Source organism: Sylvia atricapilla, chromosome 1 (assembly GCF_009819655.1).
Source record: "Sylvia atricapilla isolate bSylAtr1 chromosome 1, bSylAtr1.pri, whole genome shotgun sequence".
NCBI classification, from domain to species: Eukaryota; Metazoa; Chordata; class Aves; order Passeriformes; family Sylviidae; genus Sylvia; species Sylvia atricapilla.
This window is the reverse complement of record NC_089140.1, coordinates 2,621,677-2,647,535: the sequence shown is the minus strand read 5'-3', so window position 1 is coordinate 2,647,535 and position 25,859 is coordinate 2,621,677. Positions and strand designations below refer to the sequence as shown.

General features: G+C 50.7%; 2 protein-coding genes across 2 annotated transcripts in view; one reads left to right on the top strand and one right to left on the bottom strand.

Annotated features, from left to right (window-relative positions):
• The first annotated feature begins 210 nt into the window (after positions 1-210).
• ZBTB47 (zinc finger and BTB domain containing 47) lies at positions 211-19,825 on the top strand. The gene is made up of 6 exons (XM_066313785.1): positions 211-450; positions 11,196-12,563; positions 15,779-15,926; positions 17,200-17,315; positions 18,512-18,656; positions 19,392-19,825. Exons 1-6 carry the CDS (start codon positions 448-450, stop codon positions 19,757-19,759), a joined length of 2,148 nt encoding a protein of 715 aa, XP_066169882.1. The 5' UTR covers positions 211-447; the 3' UTR covers positions 19,760-19,825.
• Positions 7,840-25,859, bottom strand: part of KLHL40 (kelch like family member 40) — a 30,486-nt gene continuing 12,466 nt past the window's right edge. The window contains exon 7 of the mRNA XM_066313807.1: positions 7,840-7,852. The gene's annotated coding sequence lies outside the window, so the exon portion shown is untranslated. The remainder of the gene's footprint in view (positions 7,853-25,859) is intronic.

Below are 25,859 nucleotides of genomic sequence, written 5' to 3'. Positions count from 1 at the left end.
AGGAGGAGGAGAGGAAAACATTAAAAAAAAAAAAAAAAGGAAGAAAAAAAATAAAAAGAAGAAGAAAGGAAAAAGGAAGAAGAAGAAGAAAAATAAAGAAGATAAAGCAGGAGGAGAGGAAAAATAGAAAAAGGGAAATATAGGAGAAAAAAAAAAAAAAAAAAAAAAAAAGGAAAGGAGGGACGGGGATGCAAGCGGCGCTGGCGTGGTGATTTCCTCCCCCCACTGCCTCCTCCAAAAGGCGAAAAAAAAAAAAAAAAGAAAAGCAGAAATAAGGCAGCCAAAAGAAAGAAAAAAAAAAAAGAGAGAAAAAGAAAAAAAAAAAAAAAGCCACCAAACCAGCAACCCACCCAACCCACCAATTCCTTGTTTTTTTCATGGAGAGCACAAACCCCAGGCCAGCGGAGGAGGACCGGGACTCCTCAGCGCGGAGACCTTTGCATCAAAATGGTAGAGCCTGAACCTTCCCCCCTCGATCCCGCTCCCCCTTTCTCCCTTTTCTCCTCGTTTTTATTTTCCACCTCTTCCCTTCCCTTCCCTTTCCTTCCTCCGCCGTTTCCTCGCTCTCCCGGGGCCTTCACCGACTTCCCAAAAGGCCTCGAAACTTGCCCAAATCGCGGCCGGGCCGGCGACGGGGATGCGGGAGGAGGAGGAGGAGGCTGCAGGGGCGATGCTGCATCCACGCGTGGGGGGCCACGGGGGGGCGTGGGTTATTATTTTTTATTTTTATATTTTTTTGGAGGGGGTGGGGGATATAAAAACCCGCAGCCCGGTCGGGGTTTGAGGCCGGCGCTGCTTCGCTCTCCCAATCCTGCAAAGGCGAAAAATGGGTTGGTTTTGGTGAAAACGGCGTGAAAAACGCGTTTCCCCCCACCACCACCATCTCACACCATCACCCCCACCACCTTTGGAGGGGTCTGACCCCCATTCCCCGTGTTTGGAAGGGCTCCAGCCCATTTCGGGGGTCCCCAGGAGGATCAGAGGGGGGGACGCACACACTTTTGGAGCCCCCCCCCCAGAGCAGAGGATTCGCTGCTGGAGGCGGGGAGGGGGACCGCAGGATCTGCCGCTTCCTCGGCCATTCCCATTCCCCGGATGACTCCATCCTTTTGCCAATTCCTGCCCGCCTTTCCCCCCCATCCCCCCAGCTCTGGCTGGTTCCCGTGATGGGCTCCCCTTTTCCCGGCAGCTCCCCAACATCCCGCAGCAGCGAGGCTGCAGCATCCCACCCCTCTCCGCGTCGGGAAAGCGATTTTTCCAGTCCTGCTCTTCAAAAATAATAACGCTAATAATAATAATAATAATAACAACACCAGAGCTGAGCTTCTCGCTTGCTGCAGCAGTGACCTATTTTTATCGGCCGGTGGAGTTGTTTTATTTTTTTATTATTTGGGGAGAAGAGAGGGGTTTAGTTGGAGTTGCGGAGGGCAGGCCTGAGGTGGGAAGATCCACGGGAAATCCCCGTGGGATGTGCCGTGACCGCGGGCTCGCCGTTCGCGGTACCTCGGAGCCTTCCCCAGCCCTAAAAGTGCGGGGTTGTGGTTGTCCCAGAGCTGGGAAACGTGGAATTTTGGGAAGGAGAACAAAGTGTGAGCTTGGATGGGATGGAGCTCGGTATCCCCCCCACCGCGGAACTGGGGTTAAACTGGTCGGGATTGGGGTTGGGATCACGCCGGGCAGTCACACTCGGCCTGTGAAATTCCTCCTGGCGTGGAATCCCTGCTGAAACCGCCCCTGCATCCCTTCCCAGAGGAGACGCTGAAGGAGCCAGGGACACCCCGGGGTGTTTTGGGGGGCGTTTCATGGCCTGAGGTGAGGATGGAGATACCCAGAGCCCACCCAAACCAGCAGCCCCGCGAGGGAGACGGGCAAAAGTTGGGAATTCAACCTTCCTTCCACACCCCGCCTCGGCAAGAACCCAAAGGAAGATTTGCTTTACAAAGCAAAATTCCTCCTTGGAAAGACACTAAGGGGTTTATTATTATTTTTTAATTTTTTTTTTTTTTTTCTCCTTGGATCTGTGGCGAAATCTGGCTGGGTGCAAACCTTCTGCCTCCAAGCGCAGAGTTTCCCTGAGGATGCTGGCTTGGGCTCAGCACCGCTCCGGGGGGATTTTCCCGAGGGTGGCCGGAGGGTCCCCTTTTTGCCACCTGGGCTTGGAATGACGGCGGAGCTTTGTTCTCCCCGGAAGGAATTAACGGAGCGTTCGGCTCTCAGCAGGCGAGATAAACGGCCCTGTGTTCCCGTCTCGCGTCTGGAGCAGAGACATTGTCACCCCCTCCACAAAAATAACCCGCTGCCTCCTTTGGAGATGGATCCTTTGGAATCTTTTGGATCCTTTGGGAGAGGTCGGTTGCCCGCGAGTTGATTAAATATTGGTTGTTTTTAAGATGAGGGGTTTTTCTGCTGGAGGAGAAATAAGGAGGGGGGGAAAAAAAAAATTAAAAAACCAAACCTTCTGCGGATGAACTGAATGTGTCAAAACATCAGAGGGTCTTTGAAGGTTTTTGGGGAATCGGTTTTTCCCGTTCTTCCTCTGTGCTCCAGCTGGAGGAGAAAACTGGGGGCTCTCCCACGCCTTTATAGAGGGGACCTGGTGATGGCCGTGACAAAGTGACTCCCCAGGAAAGGCAAAGGGATGAAGCTTTTAATTTGCTGCCGCATTTGCCTGGCCCCCAAAAATGTGGATATCTAAATCCTCTCTGTGGTTTGTGTCCTAAATGTCCCCTGACATTCCACGGGCCCCTGTAAAACTGGGGGAGTGGACATTGGTGGGCAGGATGAGCTCGGGATCAGCCTCTGTGCCTCCTGTCCCTGATTTTTCCTTATTTTTTAGGGAATTGTTGGAGTAGTTTGTGCAGGGCCGGGATGGCCCCATTGGGTTTCCTGCATGGGGACACCTGAGGACTTGTCCCCGTGTCCTCTGGGGCTGCTGTCCCCTCTTCAGCCAGCTCCCAGCTCTCCTGCTGATGAAAACTGGGATGCCTTTGGATATGGGGAAAGACTGGCCATGGTGGCGCAGATGTGATGGGTAGAAGACTTCATTACGATGAACTGATTTTTTTATTATTATTATTATTTTTATGATTACATCTTTTGCCTGGAGCCAGGGCTGCTGACACCATGTCTGTTAAAGCCCTGCTCCCCGAGCTACTGGGAAAATTGTGATAAAAGTAAGGATAAAAATAATGCACGTTGATAAAAATGTTGAAAGTGTTGGGAAGGATCTGGTGCATCCAGATCCTTGATCTGGGCAACTGGATCTAAAGGAAGATGGCCCATGGCAGGGAAGTTGGAACAAGATAATCTTTAGGGTCCCATCCAGCCCAAACCATTCCTTGGCTGGATTAGAGGAGCATGGCTCGTTCCCAAAGAGCTCCAGTCAAGGCTGAGGCTGGGATGGAACTGGAGATGGAGACCATGCCTGGGGTCAGAGCCAGGGTTTGGAGAGAATGGATGGAAAATCTTGCCCAGGATGTTGGGTCAGGGTCAATCTTGGATCTCTCTGACAAATTTGTGGTTGGGTTAGGAAATGCTGTGGGTTTGGAGCTTACTGAGGGCTGGGTCTGGGACAACCCTTGGAGGTGTCACCTCCCACCATGCTGTTGGTCCACCTAGAAAGTCATGGTGGCTGCCCAAGGGGTGGGCACGGTGGTGCCAGGGAGGGGACACTGCCCTTTGATGGAAACTTCATTCAGCAGTGCTTGAGAGGAGGCTCCATCCCTCCTTCCATCCCTCCATCCATCCCTCCATCCATCCCTCCATCCATCCCTCCATCCATCCCTCCTTCCATCCCTCCATCCATCCCTCCTTCCTTCCTTCCTTCCTTCCTTCCTTCCTTCCTTCCTTCCTTCCTTCCTTCCTTCCTTCCTTCCTTCCTTCCTTCCTTCCTTCCTTCCTTCCTTCCTTCCTTCCTTCCTTCCTTCCTTCCTTTCTTCTGGGCATCCCAGCCCCTTCCCACCCATTGCCTGGCTGCACATGGCAGTGGAGTGTCTGCACATGGTGTCTGCCCTGCTGCACCCATCCCTGCTGCCAGCACTGAATTTGGGGGTCCTGGGGGGATCCTGTGAGCTGTGGGGGGCTCTGAGCACTGCTCTTCTGCAGTGGGTACATCTCTGGGGGGGTGATGCCTCCTCCTTGTGCTCTGGGCTGGGCAGTGCCCTGGGCTGGGCAGTGCTCTGGGGCTGGGCAGTGGGCTGGGCTGGGCAGTGCTCTGGGCTGGGCAGTGGTCTGGGATGGGCAGTGGGCTGGGATGGGCAGTGGGCTGGGATGGGCAGTGGTCTGGAGCTGGGCAGTGGTCTGGAGCTGGGCAGTGGGCTGGGATGGGCAGTGCTCTGGGCTGGGCAGTGGCCTGGAGCTGGGCAGTGGTCTGGGCTGGGCAGTGGTCTGGGCTGGGCAGTGCTCTGGGCTGGGCAGTGGTCTGGGCTGGGCAGTGGTCTGGGCTGGGCAGTGCTCTGGGCTGGGCAGTGGGCTGGGATGGGCAGTGGTCTAGACCTGGGCAGTGCTCTGGGATGGGCAGTGGCCTGGAGCTGGGCAGTGGTCTGGGCTGGGCAGTGGTCTGGGCTGGGCAGTGCTCTGGGCTGGGCAGTGCTCTGGGCTGGGCAGTGGTCTGGGATGGGCAGTGCTCTGGGCTGGGCAGTGCTCTGGGCTGGGCAGTGGGCTGGGATGGGCAGTGGTCTGGAGCTGGGCAGTGTTCTGGGATGGGCAGTGGTCTGGAGCTGGCCCCTGGCGCAGCCACTTGGCCACCAGCCCAGCTGAGGAGGTCAGCCTGGGGTTTTGTCCTCGATTCCTCCCTCAGTCTTCCCTCCGCTTGTTTTTCTCAGGCAGGGGAGGGATGGGGACAGTGGCTTTGCGTGTGTGTGTGCGTGTCCCCTGGGCTCTTCCACCCAGGCAGTGACTCTGTGGGCAGGCCTGCATCCTGCAGATGGAGGGCAGCATCCCATCCCACCCCATCTTATCCCATCCCATCCCACCCCATGCCTGCTCCTGTGCCAGCACAGTGGCTTGGGGACATCTCCACCAGCCGAGTGTCACTGGCTGTGCCAGGTGCTGGCAGGGCCCCCGTGGCCTGTCTGTCCTGTCTGCCCTCAGTGTTTGCCAGCTCTGCTGATATCCAGCATCATCCCTTCGGGATTTAACCCCACATCTGGCTTTGAACGGCTCTGGGGTCACCTGCAGAGCTTTTGCACCACGTGCTGGGTCTGACTGAGCTGCACGTTCTTCAGCCCTGACTGAGGGGACAGGGACACACAGAAGGGTACATCCATCCAGTTTTTAGTGCCTCTGCTGTCTTGGAGGGATTGGGATTTGTCCTGGGATGAAAGTAATGCAATGTTGCTGAGGCCTCTATTTTTGCAGCAGAGGCTGTGTCTGAGCAGGGGATGGTGCTCGACTTTGTTGGGATGGACTCCCAGGCTTGGCACTGCCCTCACTGTCACCCCTGGTGGGACAGAGGGGCAGTGTCCTCGATGCCATCACGGTGGTGGCATCCCCCAGGAGCAGCATCAGCTCACTGGGACAATTTGGGGATGGGAGGTGACAGCGGGGCTGGTCCATCCATCCTTGGAAGTGTCACCATGGCTTTGCAGCTCTTGCAAAAGGAAAGGAGAAAAAGCACCCAGAGTGGCTGGTAGGGTTTTAAAAAATGAAGAATGTAGTAGAAATGAAAAAAAAAAAAAAAAATTAAAAAAAAAATTTAAAAAATGAAGCCTTTAACCCTCTGAGGGCTGTGCTGTTGAGAACAGTGCTTGTTCCCAGTGCATGAAGCTTCATGTTGCTCTTCCCACCTCATTTTGCTCCTCTCCCCTCGCTGCTGGTGGCCGTGGTGCTTCCAAAGAAACCCCAAATTAACCTTCTCCCCTGTGCAAAGGTGTCCTCTTGGTTGCAGCGAGAGAGGGATGGGGGAAGGAGTTGTCTCAGGTTGTTGCACTGGTGGGCCTGGTGCTGCTTCCAACTCACTGGGAAAAGCATCCTTGAGCCAAATGCTGTAAATGCTGGATATCATGAATAAAAAATTAGGAACAAAACTGAGAAGTGGGGGAAAAAAAAAGCCTGGGAAGCCTCTGACTGTCCCCCAGCTGGGTTAGTGCTCTTCTTCACCCAGCAGAAGCTGGGAGGTGTTTTTTTGGGGTGCCCAACACCCCGGGATGAGACACCTTGACCCCCTTCTCCTCTCCTGCTCTCACTGTAGCCGCACATGGGCATCCTTTTAGACAACCCAGAGTGAAAAAGTAATAAAAATCTCCCCTTCGGATGGTGTCAGCAGCATCCCAAAGGCTGGGGAGAGGGGCCGGGCACATCCCGGCGGGCAGGATGCCGGCGGTGGGCGCTCGGGGCCGTGCCGGCCGGCGCCTCGCCAGGCGGGGCTGTGGCCGGGCTATTGTTTTCCCTTCCTGCTTGTTTTTCCGGACAACCCTCTCCTAATTAAATAAAAACACCCGTCGGAGGAGCGAGAGGATCCCACCCCCCCTCCAGCGCTGTCCCGCGAAGAAAGCACCCACGGGGAGCTCCCCGGGGAGGAAGGGGACAGCGGAGAGGTGAAGGTAGGCGACAGGCGAGGGGCGGGCGCTTTGGGATGCTCTTCATCCCTCCTCCAGGTTTCCCGTGCTTTGGGATCGCGGTTTGAGATGGGATGTGAACGGTCCAGGCAGCGCAAATCGTCGCTGTATCCCGATTTTGGGAGGCTGTGGGCAAACACCAGCGTCGCATCATTTTGGGGGAAAAAAAAAAATTAAAAAAAATCTTCTAATGGTCTCAAAACTAAGGAGGAAAGGCTGAAGGTTTCATGCGAGGGTCCGGAAGGCAGAGGGCAAGTTGTAGGAGGGCGAGGATTAAAACCGAAAGCGCGAGTGTTTGGGGATTTGTAATGATGCCCCTTTGTGTCATCCGAACTAATCTGTAAAAATGAGGGGTTAATGTTATTTCTTTCTTTAGCAAAAAATCAAGTTTTGACATTAAATAGTTCCAGCCCAGCTCTTTTGTCCTGAAGTGCAGCAATGTCCAAATTGAGAAGAGGGCATATGGGGGACTTTTTTTTTGTTGTTTTTTTTGAGGAGCAAGTGCTGACATTGTATTTAGCTCCTTATTAAAGCACTTTTCTTTAATGCAATTTAATACTGAAGGTCAACTATGAATGCTTTGGTGGTTGGAAATGATACAGAAAAGCAGATTGCCTTTTTTTTTTTTTTTTTTTTTACATCTTGAGGGTGAAAAATTTAAAGAAATCCTCAAATTTTGCGCTGAATGGAAAGTGGTTCACAGGCAGCCGGTCTTGTCGCCACTTAAATGTGAATTTTATGCCCTAAAACCCCTTGTACTTGTGTTTGTGTGGGAAAGAATAACTCGAGGCCCTCGATGCTGTGGCAATGAGGGCGCTAGAAACTAACAATTAATTAATTAATTAAATAAGAGGCTGGTGAAGGTCAGAGATGATTTTCTGGGGGACTGAGGATTTGAGTATTTAAATATATTCAGAGTGCCCCAACCTTCTGCTCCTTTGGGGAGGTTTAGAGCTGCAGGAGCATTCAGGGGATCTCGTTCCCAATAGCTGCTGAAAACGCTTTTTGTCATAGTGCATGGATTTAAATCCAGCAGCAAACACCTTTCAGGGCAGGTGGGCGGGTGCTGGTGGGGCTGTTTAGGGAAACTGAGGCACGTGGCGGGGTGGAAATGGAGCTTGGGGTGGGATTTTTTTGGTGGTTTGGCTGGAGAGAGGCTGCCCTGCTCCGGTGAACATCAGCATCCCTTTCCACCTCCATTCCTCACTCATCCTTTCCTTCCACCCCTCGCCTTCGGGGCTCATCCTCACCCCGAGCATCCTCCTCATCCTCTGGCCGCCCCCTTGCCCCAGCAGCTGTTTTGGGATGGAACTTGGGGCAGCATCACGTGAAAACCCTCTTAAAATAGAGCTGGAGGGCAGCGCCAGGGTGGGGAGGGCTGGCTGGGAGTCGCCGCCGGCCCCTCGGGGTGTGGAATTCATGGCCACGCCGCTTTCTAATAATTTTTAGGAGTGGTTTTTTTTCGGCGCTGACGATGCCAGAACCTTGCTTAGAGGTTGGCAGGGTGTGGTGGGGCCCCGCAGTTTTTGGGTTCATTCTGGTTTAGTGTGTTCAGTGAGCTGCCCAGGTCCAGCAGGGGATGGAGATGGGATGGAGATGGGATGTAGATGGGATGGGATGGGATGGGATGGAGATGGGATGGGATGGGATGGGATGGGATGGAGATGGGATGGGATGGGATGGGATGGGATGGGATGGGGATGGGGATGGGATGGGCGACCTGCTCCTGGCACTAAACAGAGCCAGAGGGGCAAGGCGGTGATGGTGGAAAAGAGCAAAACTCATGATTCTCCTTTTTTTTTCCCTTTTTTAAAAACATGTATTTTTAATATAAGAAATATTAAAAGATATATATATATATATCTCAAATATTTGCGTTTTCCCCGAGGAAGAGCACTGGATTTAACCCTCCCATTAATCCCCATTAGTCAGTCTCTGCTCCAGCAGAGCTGCAGGGACGGGAGCTGCCGGAGGGACATTTTGGGGCAAGTTGGGGTCTTTCTCGGGATCTCACCCCGGCAGGCGCCTCTTGTCTCGGCCGGGGCTCTGGCTCCGGGCAAGCCTCACGAAAAGCATCTGAGAGCAATAAAGAGCAAAAGGCTCCCGCTGACAAGCCCGGGCTGAAGTCACCGGCGGGACGCGGCCAAGACACGCATTGTCCTCGCCGCTGCTGGGACTGATTAGAGCTGCCTGGCAAGGACCGGCGCTGGGTGAGGGATCAGCCCCTTTTGCCAAAAATCCTCGATCCGGAGGGGGAAAAAAAAAGATTAAAAAAAATACCCAGCCGGCTTTTGTTTTCCAGGCTGAGCGATGCTGCCCCACAGACCCATTTTCCCCTTTTTTGCACCCGTTTCTCTGTGGTTGTTCCTAAGCTTGGGGTATCCTAAATGGGGAATGAGGTGAGATGGATCCCAGGAGGAAAAAACCTGAATTTAAGGGGTTTTCTTTTCAGGAGAGAACCTGGCAAACAGCAAGCTGCTCTGCTGAATTCCTGCTGTCTCGTCAGTTTTTGATATTTATTATATCCCTAATTATTTTCTACGTGTTGTTGGGGGTGGGGGGGGGGGAGGGAAGGTTTGAACCATCCAAGATCTCATCAAAATGTTCTTGGCAGTCGCAAGAGGCTCAGAAAATGGTGAGGTGGATGGATATTCCAGCTGGGAATGCAGCATTTTGTAACAAATACATATATAAAGAATGTTTATGTATATATGTATATATGCCTATATTTATATATAAATATATACATATATAAACATATTTATGTGTAAGCCTAACTATATATAAGCATGAATGTATAAAATATGGAAAATATTAAACATATATAAATTATGAAAAAGTATATAAAATAAATATAAACATCCAACCCTTTTCCTACCTCTTTGACCCACTCCAGGCTTCAGAGCCAAGAATTTGGAGCAGAACTGCTTTTTCCATGTTTTTCCTGGGTGCCAGCACTTGCTAGAGCTCTCCAGGGCTATCAGGACCATGCAAAGCTGAGATCCCAATTGGTTGGATGGGTTGGTTGTGAAGCAAAAATCCAATGAAAATAAAAAAATCCAAAAAGATTTGGCAGGGAGGGGGAGAAGTTTTTTTTGCTTATTGGGAAAACAGAGAAGAAAACACCCTTTTTTATTATTTAAACATTTTTGTCTGTGTGTGCTTTTGCCTTTGGCTCACCAGTAAAAAAAAAAAAAAAAAAAAAAAAAAAAAAGACAAACAGAACATGTCTTGCTGGAATTTTTGTGTTGATCAAGAGCTGCCATTTGTTCCAGAAAAAATGTGAGCTAAAAAACTCTCTTTGGAGCAGGAGGTTCTGCGCCATATCCTTGGTCACATCCTACAAAGGTCAGGAAGGAGGGTGTTATGGGGCCTGGATCTGTCTCCATCCAGGATTTGGGTGCTCAGCAAAGGAAGCAGAGGGAAAGGGTGTGTCCCACCTTCTTTTAATACAGGACACAGGATTCAGGGTGAGGGATATCCCTTGGATGTGGGATGGAGCAGGCAGACTCATCCTGGGGCTCAGGTATGACCAGGACAGGGGATGAACGCCAGGGATGGTCTGGACCATGTGAAATACGTGGGAGTTGGATTAAATACCCAGAAAACTCAGCCTGGGGAGGGCTGGCAGTCGCAGCATTTCCCAGCCTGGGGGTGCTGCTCCCTGATTTGAATTTTTCCAGGTAGTGCCTTTCCCCAGGCAATGGAAAATGAGCATTAAAAAGTGCATAAATCATCCCAATGAATCCAGCTGTGAGTGAGCTGCTGTCGTGAGTGAGAGCACGCGGCATAATTCAGAAATATCAGAGGATATTGGGCTTTATGTAATTATCTGTAGAAGCAGGGAGCTATAAAATCCTAATTTCCTTTTATTTAGGGGGTTAAATCTCAGCAGGTGCCTAAAATTGGCTTCCTGCTTGGGGCAGATATCCACCTGGATCTCCATCTGGTGCAAGAGGTCAAGGCATCCCCTCTCCTGTGTGACATCTCTGAGTGAGTGTGGACACCTGAGCCTGCCTTTGGACCTCCTTGGTGGCCATGGTGCCTCCTACCCACCTTGAAGGAGTATCAGAGGCTGCTCGTGTGGCCCTGACCTGCCCTTTCTCTGGGGTTTCTCCTCCTTGGCTGGGTCTCCTGGACTCCAGTTGTTGATGGAGCTTGCTTCTTGGTTGGTGTCTCCAAGCTGGGGCTTGTGGTGGAGCATTTTGTTTGATGTGTCCAAACTGGGGTTGGTGATGGAGTTTCTTGGCTGGTATCTCCAAACTGAGGTTGATGATGGAGTTTCTTGGCTGGTATCTCCAAACTGGGGTTGGTGATGGAGTTTCTCGGCTGGTATCTCCAAATTGGGGTTGGTGATGGAGTTTCTTGGCTGGTATCTCCAAACTGGGGTTGGTGATGGAGTTTCTTGGCTGGCATCTGCACCTGGGGCTGGTGGTGGAACTTCATGGTTAGTATCTGCAAGCTGGGGTTGGTGACAGAATGTTTTGGTTGGCACCTCCAAGCTGGGGCTGGCAGCAGAGCTTCTCAGGTGGCATTTCTGACTTGGGGGATGCACGGACAGGGATGGATGGCGTGGCCAGAAGGGTGTTTTTTGAGGGGAAGAACCCTGAATGATTTTTATTTCTTTCCTCCCCACAGCTGATAGTCGAAAAGACGACTGACTACCCTTCGGCTGAGTACTCCCTGGTGGAGGATGTAGCCCTCCACTTCACGTGTTTGATGGACAGACTGAACGAGCAGCGCCTCTTTCAGCCGGACCTGTGCGACGTGGACATCGTGCTGGTGCAGCACAAGAGCATCTTCCCGGCGCACAAGGGGGTCCTGGCAGCCTACAGCCAGTTCTTCCACTCCCTCTTCACCCAGAACAAGCAGCTGCAGCGCGTGGAGCTCTCCCTGGAGGCCCTCACCTCGCAGGGCCTGCAGCAGATCCTCAACTTCATCTACACCTCCAAGCTGCTGGTCAACTCCTGCAATGTGCAGGACGTGCTGAACGCGGCCGCCGTGCTGCAGATGAACAACATCGCGTCGTCCTGCCAGGACCTGCTGGACACCCGCTCGCTCAGCCTGGCCACCGACATGGCCCTGCCCGCCGAGGGCTGCGCCGGACCCCCGCCCTACTACTGCGAGATCAAGCAGGAGGTGGACGCTCCCCACCCCAAAATCTACGCCCGGGAGGGCAACGACCCCTTCTCGGTTCGGGTGGAGGACGGAGCAGGCAGCGGGACGCTTCCCCCCGGCCCGGCCAAGCAGTACTACAAGGAGGAGAAGGATGGAGGTGCTGGTGCTGTCTGTAAGATGGAGGGAGAGGAGTCTGAGGAGGACCTGGACAACCAGGCCTCCTACAACCGGGAGCAGATCATCGTGGAGGTGAACCTCAACAACCAGACCCTCAACGTCTCCAAGGGCACAGAGGGGAAGGCGGCCGCCAGCGAGGCGGCCGTGATGGGGCGGCCAGATGGGGACGGGCGCGACACGGAGGAGGATGGGGAGGAGGAGAACGAGGAAGGGGAAGAGGAGGAGGAAGAGGAGGAGGATGCGGAGGTAGGGGAGGAGGAGGAGGAGGAGCGCAGCGAGGAGGAAGACCTGGAGGAGACGACGGAAGAGGAGGATGATGACGATGAAGATGCCTCAGAGATGAAGAGGGAAAAGAGCGGGCAGCCCCGCCGGGGCAGCCGGGCATCCAAAGCCACAAAATCTGCCATGGCAACCAGGTCCCAGGAGATGGCCAAGGTGGAAGAGGAGGAGGAGGAGGAGGAAGAAGAAGGCCAGAGGGGAAGGAAGAGAAAGAAGGAACAAGATGGCTTGGGCCAGAAGGTGAAGCTGGAGGAGAAGCAGCACTACCCGTGCAAGAAGTGTCCCCGGATCTTCAACAACCGCTGGTACCTGGAGAAGCACATGAACGTGACGCACAGCCGGATGCAGATCTGTGACAAGTGCGGGAAGCGCTTCCTGCTGGAGAGCGAGCTCCTGCTGCACCACCAGACCGACTGTGAGAAGAACATCCAGGTGAGCATGGACCCATCCGGGGCATGGATCCCACCGGGGTGAGCATCTCACCAAGGGGGAAATGCCTTACTCTGGGGTGGAGCATCCCACTAGAGATGGATGTCCCTCCGAGGGGGAAATACCCCACCCAAGTGGATGGATGTCCCATCAAGGTGGGGACATCCCACCAATAGAGGAGCATCCCACTGCTGTGGGACATCCCGATGAGGGAAGGGCATCCCAAACACCACGGAGGTCATCCCTTCCAGCTACACCACGGGATGGGCTCATGCTCAGATAATATTGATGTTGCAGTTGGCACATGGCAGTTGGGAGGGGACCTTCCTTCACCCATGACTTGTATTCAGACTCAGGAGGGTCCCACAGTGGCCTGGAATCAGAGGACTTGTGCCACGGGGGCTGTGGCTTCCCCTTGGCTGGTTGGGTGGAAACACAGAGTTAATTTTTGAGGAGTAATTTTTCTTTTGAGTTTATTCAGTTAATCTGGATAAAAACACTGTGAGCCCCTGATGGAGACACACTCCGGCTTTCCCACCCAGGCTGAACCCATTTTAGCCTAATTTGAAGATTTGCTGACAGGAGTTAAAGTGGTTTTAATCTGCCTTTTGTGCTCTTTTTTGTGTGTATTAGCAAATTCCTGAGTGTGTTTGACATCCATACATGGCTCGGGCTTGGTGTGGCCTTTCCCTGTGCTAATGAGATCGTGTGTTGGCAAATTGGCTTTGTTAAATCAGTGCAGTTTTGGGGAGATAGGGAGGCACCCAAACAGAGCAGCAAACACATGTGCTCCTGAAGGTGCCTCCAAATTCCCACCTCCTAAATTCCTGATGAGCTGTTTTATAGGATGCTGCTGCTAATTATTACAAATATACCGATTAATGGAGAGCTTCTCCCATCACCCTTGCCACCAGATTTTGAATGATCTCACAGCTCTCCCTGCTGAAGGTAACACAACCCAAGTGCTACTGGAGCCCTTCACTGATGGCATCCCAAACGAAACAGGGAATGAGGCAGATCTTGGCAAGCAGGGAACACAGAAGCAGGAACAGTCTTGGCTCATAGGTGAAGCAGTCACTGACCCTTTGGTGCATCTTCCTGATAAATTCACAGCACTGAAGTTGCTTTTTTTTGATGCTTTTTTTCCTAGAATGGATGAGTGTAGTTCCAATACCTGCATGGTGGTGGCTATTCCAGAGCTTTATATAAATCCTGGGCAGTTAAAAAGGAGTTTTACCAGAATATTTATTCAGCATCATCTGCTTTCCAGGTGGATAACATGGAGCTGTCACCTCATTGCTTGTTTTTTGTTTTGCCCTCTCCTTCTGTATCCCTTTTCCAGATTATTTTGGAATAGGATGAACCACAACTGCCTGTGTAGTGACCTCCTTTTGCATAAAGAGGGATCATTGTCTCCCACTTAATTGAGGGTTTTTAATTTTACAAATAGCCAAATCCATTCCATTTGCTCTGATAGTATTTAATGACTTTATTAATATCCCACAGAATTATGTCTGTATGGAAAAGGATTTTTTTTTCAGCACTCTACCTATAACAGTTTATATTTCTTGTGTTTTAATCAGATCCGTGGAAGGACTGCCCATCTTTTCCAGTTTGATCTCCTGCTTTCTTTCCCTGTTTTGTCTCCAAATTTCATCCATAAACCTTTAGAATTTAATCACCATCCTGCTCCTTGTGTTCATTCCCCATCTCCATAATGTGCATCCTTTCTCTATCAGCTGAAATATGATTCATCCTTTGCTTTATGGAGTTGTCCCTCAAGCCCTTTTATGGCCAGCTTCAGTATGGTTTTCCTTTTAACCTGCAAGAATTTATATCCTCATTTTTTCCCCCTCATTTGGACATTACTTCCACATTTTTGAATGATGATTCTCAGCTGTAAATGAGGACACATAGCTCAGCTCTCCAAGGTGTTTGGTCCCAGCCCTGGGGGTTTTTCTGCCTCTGCTGCTTTCCCTCTACTTTTCATTTTGAAATTTCCCCGCTTCTTTCATTTTAAGTGAAGAAAATGGATATTGATTTGCCTTTGATAGCAGGCTCCAGCCCTGAATTTGCCTTGAGATTTCCCTTAAAACAGAAATAAAGCTGTTCTGATCCATGGAAATTTATACTTGGGAACAGTAAGGCTTGGAGGACTACTCATGTTGATACTTGAGCATGACAAGATGAAGATGACGAGGCTTGGAAATGGCTCTGTTACCTTAATTTTTCTTTTGAGGCCCCTAAATATAAATATATATGGAAAAATGCAGTGACTTCACAGCACAATGGTGTGTTCTCCACAGTATCACAGCAAAATTTGGTTGAAGCCCATCAAGCAGCATCTGTTCCTCTGGGAAGGAGGAGAAGTGGAGGAATCCCTCCCCAGGTTCTCCAGCCACGTTGTTGCAAAGGTGCCTCCGAAGGCATGAATTATTTTTTCAACAGATGTGCAAGGAGAGAAGGGATGGTTTTATCCCTGTTGACCGTGGAAAGGTAAAGGGGAAGGAGTTGACCCTTGGCTCCTGGCATGGTTTCCTTTGTGCATATCTCTCTCCTGTGTGTCCCTGACTGGTCTCACATGACTCCAAGAAGTCTCACACTGAATCTGGAGCTTTTCCTGGGAACTTCCAGAGGAACACTGAACTTGTTGGAGCTGAAGAGATTCTCTACCTTAACTTTTTGGGAAAGTCTTTGCATGTCACGTTGTTCTTCTTGTGCTGATGGACTGGTTGTTTGGGTCCATTTTGGTCCTTTTGGATATCATGGAATCATAGATCTGTTTGGAAAACCAATTTAGTGTTGAAGTATCCATAATATCTGCTGAAGACTGAAGTTGTATTTCCCTGGCTTGGGATTCTCCTTGTATTTTATATTTTTTTTCAGATTTCCAATGCACAGAGGGTTGGGAATATTTTATGTAACATCCTCATTTAGGAATAAAATTCCCAGTTGGGAATAGGACATGAGCTGTTGCTTATCCAATTCCTGATACAGCCATTGTTGGAGATTCCACATCCTCCCCTGGAAGGTCACTGTCCCTTGCTTATCCTATGGGTAGAAATAAGATATTTGGAGGCTTTGAAGTGACAAGGTCTGTATGAGACTTTCAGGTTGTTACGATTTTTGATATCAGCTGTAGCTTTCACAGTGTTGTTCCCTTTCCATGGATGAGGCTGCTTCCCCTGCTTCCCTGACCATCTCCTGTGTCCTTGCAGTGCGTGACCTGTGGGAAGGGGTTCAAGAAGCTCTGGTCTCTCCACGAGCACAACAAGATCGTCCATGGCTATGCAGAGAAGAAGTTCTCCTGCGAGATCTGCGAGAAGAAGTTCTACACCATGGCCCACGTGCGCAAACACATGGTTGGTGAGTGCAGGAGACACCACAGGGAGATCTTGTTGAGGGTGTTGGTCCATCAACTTGGCAATGAAAGGTGGTTTTTTTGTTGCTATCATAGTGGGTGTTTCAGGCTGAGCTTACTCTTGGGTGAGCTTTCTCATATCCCCATCCCGAAATATGTCCTGATATTCAATGCTGAATGAATGTCTGCTCAGTGCTGGGTTTGCACGTGGTGCTGGGGAATCCCATTGATTTTATCAGAAATTATTTATTATTATGATATATATATATATATATATATTATTACTGTACCTATTTTAATAGAAATTATTATTATTTATTTATTCAATCAGAAGTGATCAGAGGAAGGTTTGAAGTGTAACCAGTGTGAAAGGGACAGACTACACCAGTGCTGGGGCTTCAAAAAGCAAATTGCACCTTGACAACCGTAGTTGAGTCCCCGGGCCTTGGAGCCACCAAAGAGATCCAAAAGAATGGGGGTTTGGAAGTGTCCTGGTTTGGGGAAAATTTGGGAGAAAATCCCACAAATGGGATCCCTCTGGGAGGCAAACCCAAATGGCCCCTCCCCTGACCAGTCCAGGAAAAAACTTCCTCGGAGAAAAGTGGAAAAAACTATTTATTTAACAAACAAAGTGCCCACAAGCATAAAGAATTAATAATATGAAACAATAAAACCTTTCGTTGCTCTGAAGTGAGATGGTAAATTCAGAAAGTCCTTGCTGTGAGTGTAGCTCAGCTCTCCCAGTCTCCCACCAGTCCCTCCAGAGGTCCAGGCCCTGGTGGGCTGCAGGTGTGAGCTCCTGGTGCTCCTCTGGGTTTTTCAGTCCAGAACAGGTTTAAACAGTCCCAAGAAAAAGAGAAAAAACCAGTCCAGGAAGCTTCTCTGCCCCAGCTAGCTAAACTAACTAAAAGCAAAGAGATTTCTGTCCCATTGCTTGTCTGTGCTTCAGATGAACCCACACAGTCTGGAGAAGGAATGCAGAGGGATTGAGTGCTGTTTTCAAAACAAACTACACTCTTCTTCTACCTGCTTCACTCCCAAAACCAGTCTTAAAGGCACAGAACTCAATATGCAGAACTCAATATGCAGAACAGACGGTTGAGGATACAAGCATCATAAATTCACCTTAGGACAGGAAGGGAAATGCTCACAATGTTGCTGCCAAATATCTTCCAGAGATGCTTTGGGTTTGCTGGGGTGGGGCAGCCACAGCTGGGGGGTGGGGAGATGGATGGTGGAGGTGTGTGGAGGCTCCTGATCTGCCCCTGTCCCCACCAGCACACACCAAGGACATGCCCTTCACCTGCGAGACCTGCGGGAAGTCCTTCAAGCGCAGCATGTCCCTCAAGGTCCACTCACTCCAACACTCCGGGGAAAAGCCTTTCAAATGTGAGGTAAGGTCCTGGCTGTCGCCCCACCCCTCAGCCTCTCAAACAAGGGCAAAAACTGATCTGGGGAAAGATCTTCCACTCCTTGGGGATTCCACTGTGCTTTGTGCCAGTGCAGTTGTAGGGATGGTCCCACAGCTTTTCCAAACTTTCCATCACCTCCTGGTTTAAGGGTCCCATCAACTTTGTGTTGAAGTTTGTCCAGGAATTTTCCTGACCAGTTGGGTCCCACCAACTTAATGATGAAATCAATGCCAGGATCTGTCCCCAGGTGTCTGGATTTTGCACCCAGACCAAGCCCATTGTCTTGGTTTAGATAGACAAGTATTTGCCAGGGAAGATTGGAGTTTCCCTTGGAATGTAAGCCCCTCTCCTCCCCTTTTTCAAATGATTATAAATTTGCAATTAAAAGGCTGTCAGGATTTTGGGAATTTTGGGAAAAGGTATAGCAGTTCTTTACTAGGGATATAAAAAATACAAATGTTGTAGTACAGAAGAATAAGCAAGCAAACAAACAAACAAGAAATCCTAGAAAACCCTGACAGAGTCAGAAATACAACCTGACTCCCTGTTGGTCAGGGTGTTGGAAACAGTCCAAAGTCAGCCCTCCTGGAGTGGCAGATGTGGTCCTGTTGGAAGCTGAGATGGTCCTGTGGAGCCAAAGGGTCCAGAGATGGGCCCAGTCTTCCTTTGGGAGTCCCATGGGAACATTGGATGTCTGGTGACACTGGTGGCTCCTTTTTATCTAGGTGAAGATGGTTTGGGCTCCTCCTCCCTGGGTGGAGCATCTCACAATGGGGTGATGTAATGTGTCATGTCATTGGTGAGCCTTAATGGCCCATTAACAGGAGATATCCCCATGGGGGTAGTGGAAGAGTGAACAGAGATAAAAAACACTGCTCCACCCAGTTTTAACATCTGGCTTGTTATCAGAGAAGGCAGTTACCCCTCCCTCCTGGAGTTACAACAGAGAAAGAAAAATCTCCCCAACCGGGTTTCAATAGATGGAATAGAATAAAATTCTGTTTATTTTTTTGGTTATAAAACCCAAAACATCCATCCAGCCTGAAAACCTGACTGAGTATGTCCCAAAAAAGCCTTTTTGTGGGAGCGTTTCCTGGTGAGGGAAAATTTGCTGCTGGTGATTTGAGGGGAATGTGGGGATATTTTGGGTACTCATCAACAACTCCTCACCCCTGCAGAACTGCAACGAGCGCTTCCAGTACAAGTACCAGCTGCGCTCCCACATGAGCATCCACATCGGCCACAAGCAGTTCATGTGCCAGTGGTGTGGCAAGGACTTCAACATGAAGCAGTACTTCGATGAGCACATGAAGACACACACGGGTGAGACCCCCCTTGCCTGGCCCCAAATCTCCCTGGAAAGAGTGGTGGGGTAACATCTTAGGATGGGGTTTTGGGGGGCACTGGTAAGGCCCCAATCAACTCGTTCAACGAGACTTTTGGAAGAATTTACAATGGTTCACGATATCTGAGCTGGACACACAGGAGAAATGCCAACCAGATCTTCTCAAGAGGTTTGCTGGCAAACTTGAGAAAAATAGGGAGCTTTGGCAAAAACTTCAGTGCAGCATTTATCCAACACAAAATTCTTCTCACAGCATTGACTTGGCTCATTCAACTTAGCAAAGTTTAAATACATTTGATGTTAAGGTACTCAATATATTCCAAGGAGAGGGAATTGGAAGAAGAAGAAGAAGACAGAAAAGATATAGAGAAACACATATATAGCTACCAGCTCCTGGGTTCAGAGAGAGAAAGGTAGTGTCTAGATGACCATGATGGCCTGGTGCTTGGTATTAAATACCCCTTGGTCCTCAAAGGCCTTTCTCCCACATGGGATTTCTGGTCATTTGGCTCCTCAGGAGGTGGATTAGGGGGGAGTGGAGCATTGCCTCTCGTGTGCCATGACTGACAGACTCTGCCAGGCTGGGATACAGGCTCTGGGGCTGGGATGCGGGGCCATTCACTGCCTCACGGGGGCAAGGCACACACTTGCACTTCAAAATGCCTCGAGACATCAAACCAGTCTCTGACTCGCCTCTCTCCTCCCGCCCTCAGGGGAGAAGCCCTACATCTGCGAGATCTGTGGGAAGAGCTTCACCAGCCGCCCCAACATGAAGCGGCACCGCCGGACCCACACCGGGGAGAAGCCGTACCCCTGCGACGTCTGCGGCCAGCGCTTCCGCTTCTCCAACATGCTCAAAGCCCACAAGGAGAAATGTTTCCGCGTCAGCAACCCCTTGGCTTCGGACACGGCCGTCCCCCAGCCCGCCACCAGCCCGGCTCCGCTGCCCCCCGGCCCCGGCGTCTCCCCCCTGCCCCTGCCGCTGCTTCACCCTCTCCCACAGACCCTCCCTCCTCCTCCTCACCTACCGCCGCCCCCTCCGCTCTTTCCCGCGGGGAGGATAAATTCAAACAACAATTAGGTGCCCCTCTCCACATCCCACCCCGGCCACACGCCTGCACGGACTGCTCTGCCCTTTGGGAATGCCTTTCCCCCGGGGAGCCAAGGCTTTGCTTGCTCTCTACCCCCCCTCCCTCCTCATTTTGGGGTTGTTTTGGGTTTTTATTCCTTTTTCATTCTCCACAGAGAGGGGGAGCAGGAGGAAGCCCCCCTGAAGCAGGAGTGTGGGTGTTGGGGGGGAACCGCCGTCCGTCCATAAGGGTGTAGGTTAAAGGTGTCACTCTCTGTTTCATCTTCCCACAACCCAGCTTCATCCTCCTGCTGGGATGCTGGTGAGGCTGGGAGGAGCAGGATATCTGGGCTTGAGCTTGCTGGCCGGTGCATCAATATTTCTAAGCCGAATTCTAGTTAGTGGTGCTTGAATCCCTGTACTGTAAAGCTGGTCTTTCAAGTCAGGCTCTTCACCCACGGGGTTGGAAGGTGGGCATCCCAGACGAGCCCTCCACTGCCAGCCCCAGTGGCCCATGGCGAGTGAGCAGGTGTCCCCATTGGAAAGCCATTAGCATGCTCTCATTGGCAGCCCTTGACACGTCTTCCTTCCCTACAGCAGGTTTTCCTCCTCCACAGGCAAAAGCACAAACACCCACCTTGCATTTCGGGGCATCTACAGCTTGCTGTCAGTTCAGTTTGGGGGTGCCCTAAGGGAGCTGGGTTCTGGTGTGCCCTTTCTGCTAATCCCAGCAGAAGCTGGGCTCCTGGGGATGCTCTGGAGTCGAGGAGCTGTTCCTGGGAGAGCTCAGATACCTTTGGGACCAGCAGGAGGGCAGCCTGGGACAGAGGAGCAGGACGCTTCTGTTTCTCGGCAGAATCAGCCCAGATTAGTGCCTTAACAATCCGAATAAACCCCTGAGGGGTGGGTGAGCTCCAGGTCGGTCCCACTGCAAGGTTCAGAGCTAGAGCAAGACCCTGTTCAGCCTGGGGATGATGATGTCCCAATCTCCAGTTTGTTGCCTGTGTTGCTCTCCCAAGCTTCACTTCTCCTTGTGGTGCTGGCATCCATTGCCCTGTCCTGGTTTGGGGGGACCAGAGGGGACCAGTGAGGGCTGTGGTTGTTTTGGTGATGCCCTGTGGTGTTGCTCAGTGCCTGTTGGAGATGTTGAAGTCGAGCTGGTCTTTGGTTTCACTTGCAAATAATGTGGCTGGCTTCATGCTGAGGAGGAGGAGAAGAGGAAGGCTTTGCTGTCCCCTTTTTTTTTAAGCACAGAGATCCCAGTAGGGTCTCTCACTGCTGTGCTATGCCCCAGGGTGCCATGCACTGTCCTGACCATGGCTGTTTGGTCCCTGCCTGGGTAAGTGTCACCTCTGGAGTCAGAGAGCACCCAGCTTGGGTACAGAGAGTACCCAGCACAGTCAGAGAAGGGCTGACAAAAGGTGTGTGGGCATTTTCCAGTGATCCAGTACTTGAGGTCACCTATGGGTGATGTCATGGAGGAGGTGGTGGAAGCACTGTTGGTAGGTAAGAAGAGAAGAGGTCACTGAGTGGGCTGCAGGAACATTTTCTCATATGCAGCTTGTGCTGGGTGACAGCAGAGTGCTGGGGACAGGAAGCCACATCTGGCTCTGTGAGAAGTCTTGGTGCTTCGTCTCCTGGACCAAATCAGCCAAGCATTTGGGCAGCATTGAGGCTGTCCCTGCAGAGATGGGAGGATTCAGCCACATGCTCAGGGGCTTTGCTGACTGGGGACATGGAGGAGCCTGACAGGGACAGGACTGGGGAGCATCTGTTCTCCTGAGTGCTCTTTGAGGTGACTGGTGTCACCTCCTGCTGAGTGGTGCCCCACTGGTGCCTGGCATCTTGGGAAAGCTGACTGATATTAGCATTTTGGAGCCACAAAGTCCTTTTCTTTGTGTTGGCTGGGGTCCTGTGGATTCCCAGCATGGAAATACTTACTCAGTACCAGTAAGGTCACCCCCTTCTCCATCTGCTCCAAGCACGAGGAGGTTGCTATGGCAGAGCTGCCTCACCATATTGACCTTCTCAGGTGGGTTCCAAGGGCTTCCCTCCTGTCCCCTCCATGACCTTGGGGCCCGTTGGGATGGTGCAAAGCCTTGTCAAACACACCTGTGAGGGACGAGGGCTCTTGGGGCCGTTGGCTGTCTGAAAGGACCATGACCCATACTGGAAGATGTTTGCTTTAGAGAAGCATTCAGTGAAACGCATGGAGGTGTTGGAGTGGTCCATGCTGTCTCCTCCTTTGCTTCCTCTCAGATCCCATCCCCTTGGCCTTCCTTGTGCTTCTTTCCCCTCATGCTCAGCCTTGAGACAGGATGGGAGCGCTGTGCCCTGAGGAGGGATCGCCTTGCTTTTATGGTCTGTGATGGAGCCTAACAGCTGATAGACTGCTCCCCATGTAAACACCCACGCCAACATTGGGCTCCCTTATTCTACTCATCTGGAGGTGGCTTTTTCCCGGTTCATCCTCTCCCAGTGAGGACCTGCCCCCCTTGGACATCTCTGTGAGATGAGAGCACTTCTTCAGTGCTGGAAGCCCAGCAGAAAGCCCAGTGACTGATCCCAGCTGCGTCCGATTCCCTTCGAGAGCCTGCTCGTGGAGCCACTTGGAGACGTCGAGATGTGACCATGCACACAGCACTTTGGAGAACCAGATCCCTGCTGCTCCCTCCCCTCTCCAAGGCCTGGGTAGTTCCCGGGAGTCCTACAAGGCCTCTGAGCCCTTTTGTCTACGCCCTGACTCAGCCCCAGTGTGTCCTCGTGTCTGGTTTTCATTCGCCTACGAAGAGCTCAGACGAGTCGCTCCCGCAGTGCCTCATCCATCCTGGATCCATCCCGGCCGGTGCCGTTGCACCCCTTGGGGTTAGACAGGGCAGGAGGCAGGACAGCTGGGTCCGTTGTTTTCAAGCTTTTTATGTTTTATTTTAATTTTTTTTAATTTTTTTTTTTGTTATTGTTGTTTCGTTTTTAACTCTTGCACCTTAATCTCTCACATCCCTTCTTTGACAGACCACGAGGGTGGAGAGGGGCTTGATTTCCATTACGCAGTTCCTGAATACGCCATAGCGCAACGTTCAGCTGACAGCTCTTCCCACACACCTAAACCCCAGACCTATTGGGGTTGGAAATTTGTTTCCCTCCCCACTCCACCCTTCATCTGAACTTTGGGGAGGGAGGGAATCATGTGGGGAGGGTAATTTTTTTTGGTTTATATATCCCAGGAGCCTGGTAGCACAGACCAGTTCGCCTCAAGCATCCACGAGGCACAGCTGGCCCTTCGGACCACAGCCATAACCCTGGCGCGGTGGGAAGGTGACGGATGGACGGACGGACGGGTGGGAATGGCTGTGACAGTGCAATAGAGACGAACATCCGCTGCTAGACAACTCCTCTGAGGTGACTCTTGGTTTGCCCGACGTCAGGAGGGAAGGACAGACGGACAGACGCCCTTTGTTCACACGGACGGCGAGAGCTTCCCCACACGCAGCCCTGCCTAGAGACACGGAACCACGACGGGAGTTGGGTTGAACTTACGAAGGAGGAAAATAATGATTTTTAAAAAAGGAGAAAAAAAAAAAAAGAAAAATAGGAATAAGAACAACCTCTGTAGCATGGAACTTGAAGGAAATGAATGAAACCCCAAGCACTTGCCTCAAAACTAGTTTCTCATGCCTGGTGTTTGGCTCTGTATTATTTTACGGCATTCAGTATTGGTTGCCCAAACATGCCAAGTTAAGAGTGTATTGGTGGCTCTACAAGTGTGAACAAACTAAATGAAGCACTTTATTCTGTATAGATTAAGGGAAGGCGGGAAGGGGAAGCTTGGATGCTTTTCGGAAGCGTCTTAAGTAATGTTCTAGGAAATGTATTATTATTATTATTACTTTTTTTTTTATGACCATGTGTAATCAATATATGTTTATCTTTAACTCCAAGTACAGCAGTTACTCTCTTTGGGGTGGTGTGAGGAGGGGGAGGCTGAGATGGTTGGATTAGTCCATCCCCGTGGGGCCAGCTGAGGCAAGTCATCGTCTACTGCAGGAACGGGCGAGTCTTGCCTCATCGATGGTCCCGTTGGCCAATGTCCAGGAGGTCCCAAGAAGTTCATCAAAGCCACCTCCCAGGGCACAACTCCCAGTCAGACATCCCCATCCTGAGCCATCTTCTGCCTGGAGGTGCTGGAGCTGTTCTCTGTGCTGCCCACGAGCGTGACGAGACGCGGTGGGGAGGCTGGTTTGGGTTGGCCCTCGAGGCCAAGTCCTTGGCTATGCTTTGAAATCTGCTTTTGGCCTCTCACCAAGGCACGTCGGGGCTCGCTGAGCTCTGAAATTGGTGAGAGGTCAGAACTGGGCCTTTCCACTGCGTTCTCCCAGTCTGGAAGTGTTATGACTGTTACCAAAGAGGTTGCAAGTGGAAGGACTGAATCAATAAAAGATTTGTCTTTTATAAAAGAAAACCGAAAGCTCCACCACTTTCTTTATTACCTTATTTTTGCTTTATCTTTTTCTTCCCCCTCTCTCCCTTTAATTTTTCTTTTTTCTTTTAAAAGGGTTTTTTTTCAGACAACTGTGTGAGCAGTCAGGCAGGGAGGATGAGCTTCCTATGGAATGTTGACTGCTGCCACTGTTTGGCATGTTTAGGCTCTGTGTTGGGTTTGGTGGGAGGTGTGTGCGTGTGTGTGAGACAACTTGACTGTTGTGGGACCAACAGAAAAAGAGCTTTCCAGGGAAGGGTGATGCGTGGATAGAAGAAGGAATTCAGTGCTTACAGCCCTGGGGTAAGGACTGAGCACCTGGTCCTACTGGCTCCATCAGGTCGGTGTAAATTCTGAGTAGGGGCTCCCTGATCTCCTCTATTGGCAGTGGAGAAACCAAGGAGCACAGCCAAAAGCATCCAATGCCTTTATTGATTTAAAATGGAGCAGGGGGAACCTCACCAACAATATCAGCATGGATTTTAGGAAGATAATGGAAGAAGCATTTTTCCCTCAGCCTTTGGATGTAACCTTTGCCACTGTCATTATCTGTAGGGGGACCTGTGCCACTGGAGCTGTTGCAGTCTGAGTCAGGAAAACACCAGGCAGCAGGGAGAAGTGATGTCTCTCTGAGCATTCCTGGTGGCATTTCTTACCTGTGACGGCCTTTAAACTGACACAGCCTCTTGGAGATGTGGAGGAACATCCCCAGGCCACAATTTCACTTGGTGATGTCCAACTTCGCCCCCTTCCTTGGACCAAAAACTGCTGAGATTTGCCTCTTGTTGCTCAAGCAATGGGATATTTCAAGTTCTTCTGCGTCTTTTTATACAACAGCTGCTTTTCCTTTTGTAGTTTCCTGCCCTGTGCCAGTGGTGGCTTCTCCACAGCTTTATAATGGATATGAACCACACATGACCACCAAACTCCAGTTTATTTGAAAGGTCTTGAGCCTTTATCAGGGACCACATCACAACAACTCATGGAAGGTCAGCAGCATTGTCCTGCTGGCTTTCAAGAGTCCAGAATGCCTCCAGGAGAGCCAAGAAATGTGGCAGGAGGGGAGTGGAAATTAAGCCTCTGTTAGGATCATCAACAACTTTCCAGCCTGCATTCAGCAAGAAGAGTTAAGAAAAGGTCATGGAATCACAGAATCATTAAAGCTGGAAAATACCTTCAAGATCATTGAGTCAATCTTGCACCAATCACCACCTTGTCAATCAGACCAGAGAACTGAGTGCCCCTGTCACTCATTCCTTGAAGACTTCCAGGGATGATGTTGCTGGAGGCAGGCGGTGGTATCCTGACACTGCAATAAATGGCTTTTTAAAATGGTATTCTATGCAGGGATTTTTTTTTTCCCTTAATTTTTCTCTTTTTTATTTTCTGCCAGAAGCTATTTGGAAGATTCATCTTTAATTAGCTTGGGAATTGTCTGCATGAATTTCTGCAGAACTAGGCAGAAGGTGTTTATTTCTTTTCCATGTGTTTTTCACACATTTGATTGTTTCAAAGATTTTTCTTTTGTTTTTTAAGCCACTTTGTGACAGCCAGTCACCTTGGATTTCTTTTTCTCCTGAAATATTTCATTATTGTTCTGATGTGATTGTCCTCTAAGGAGCTTATCCTGTTACT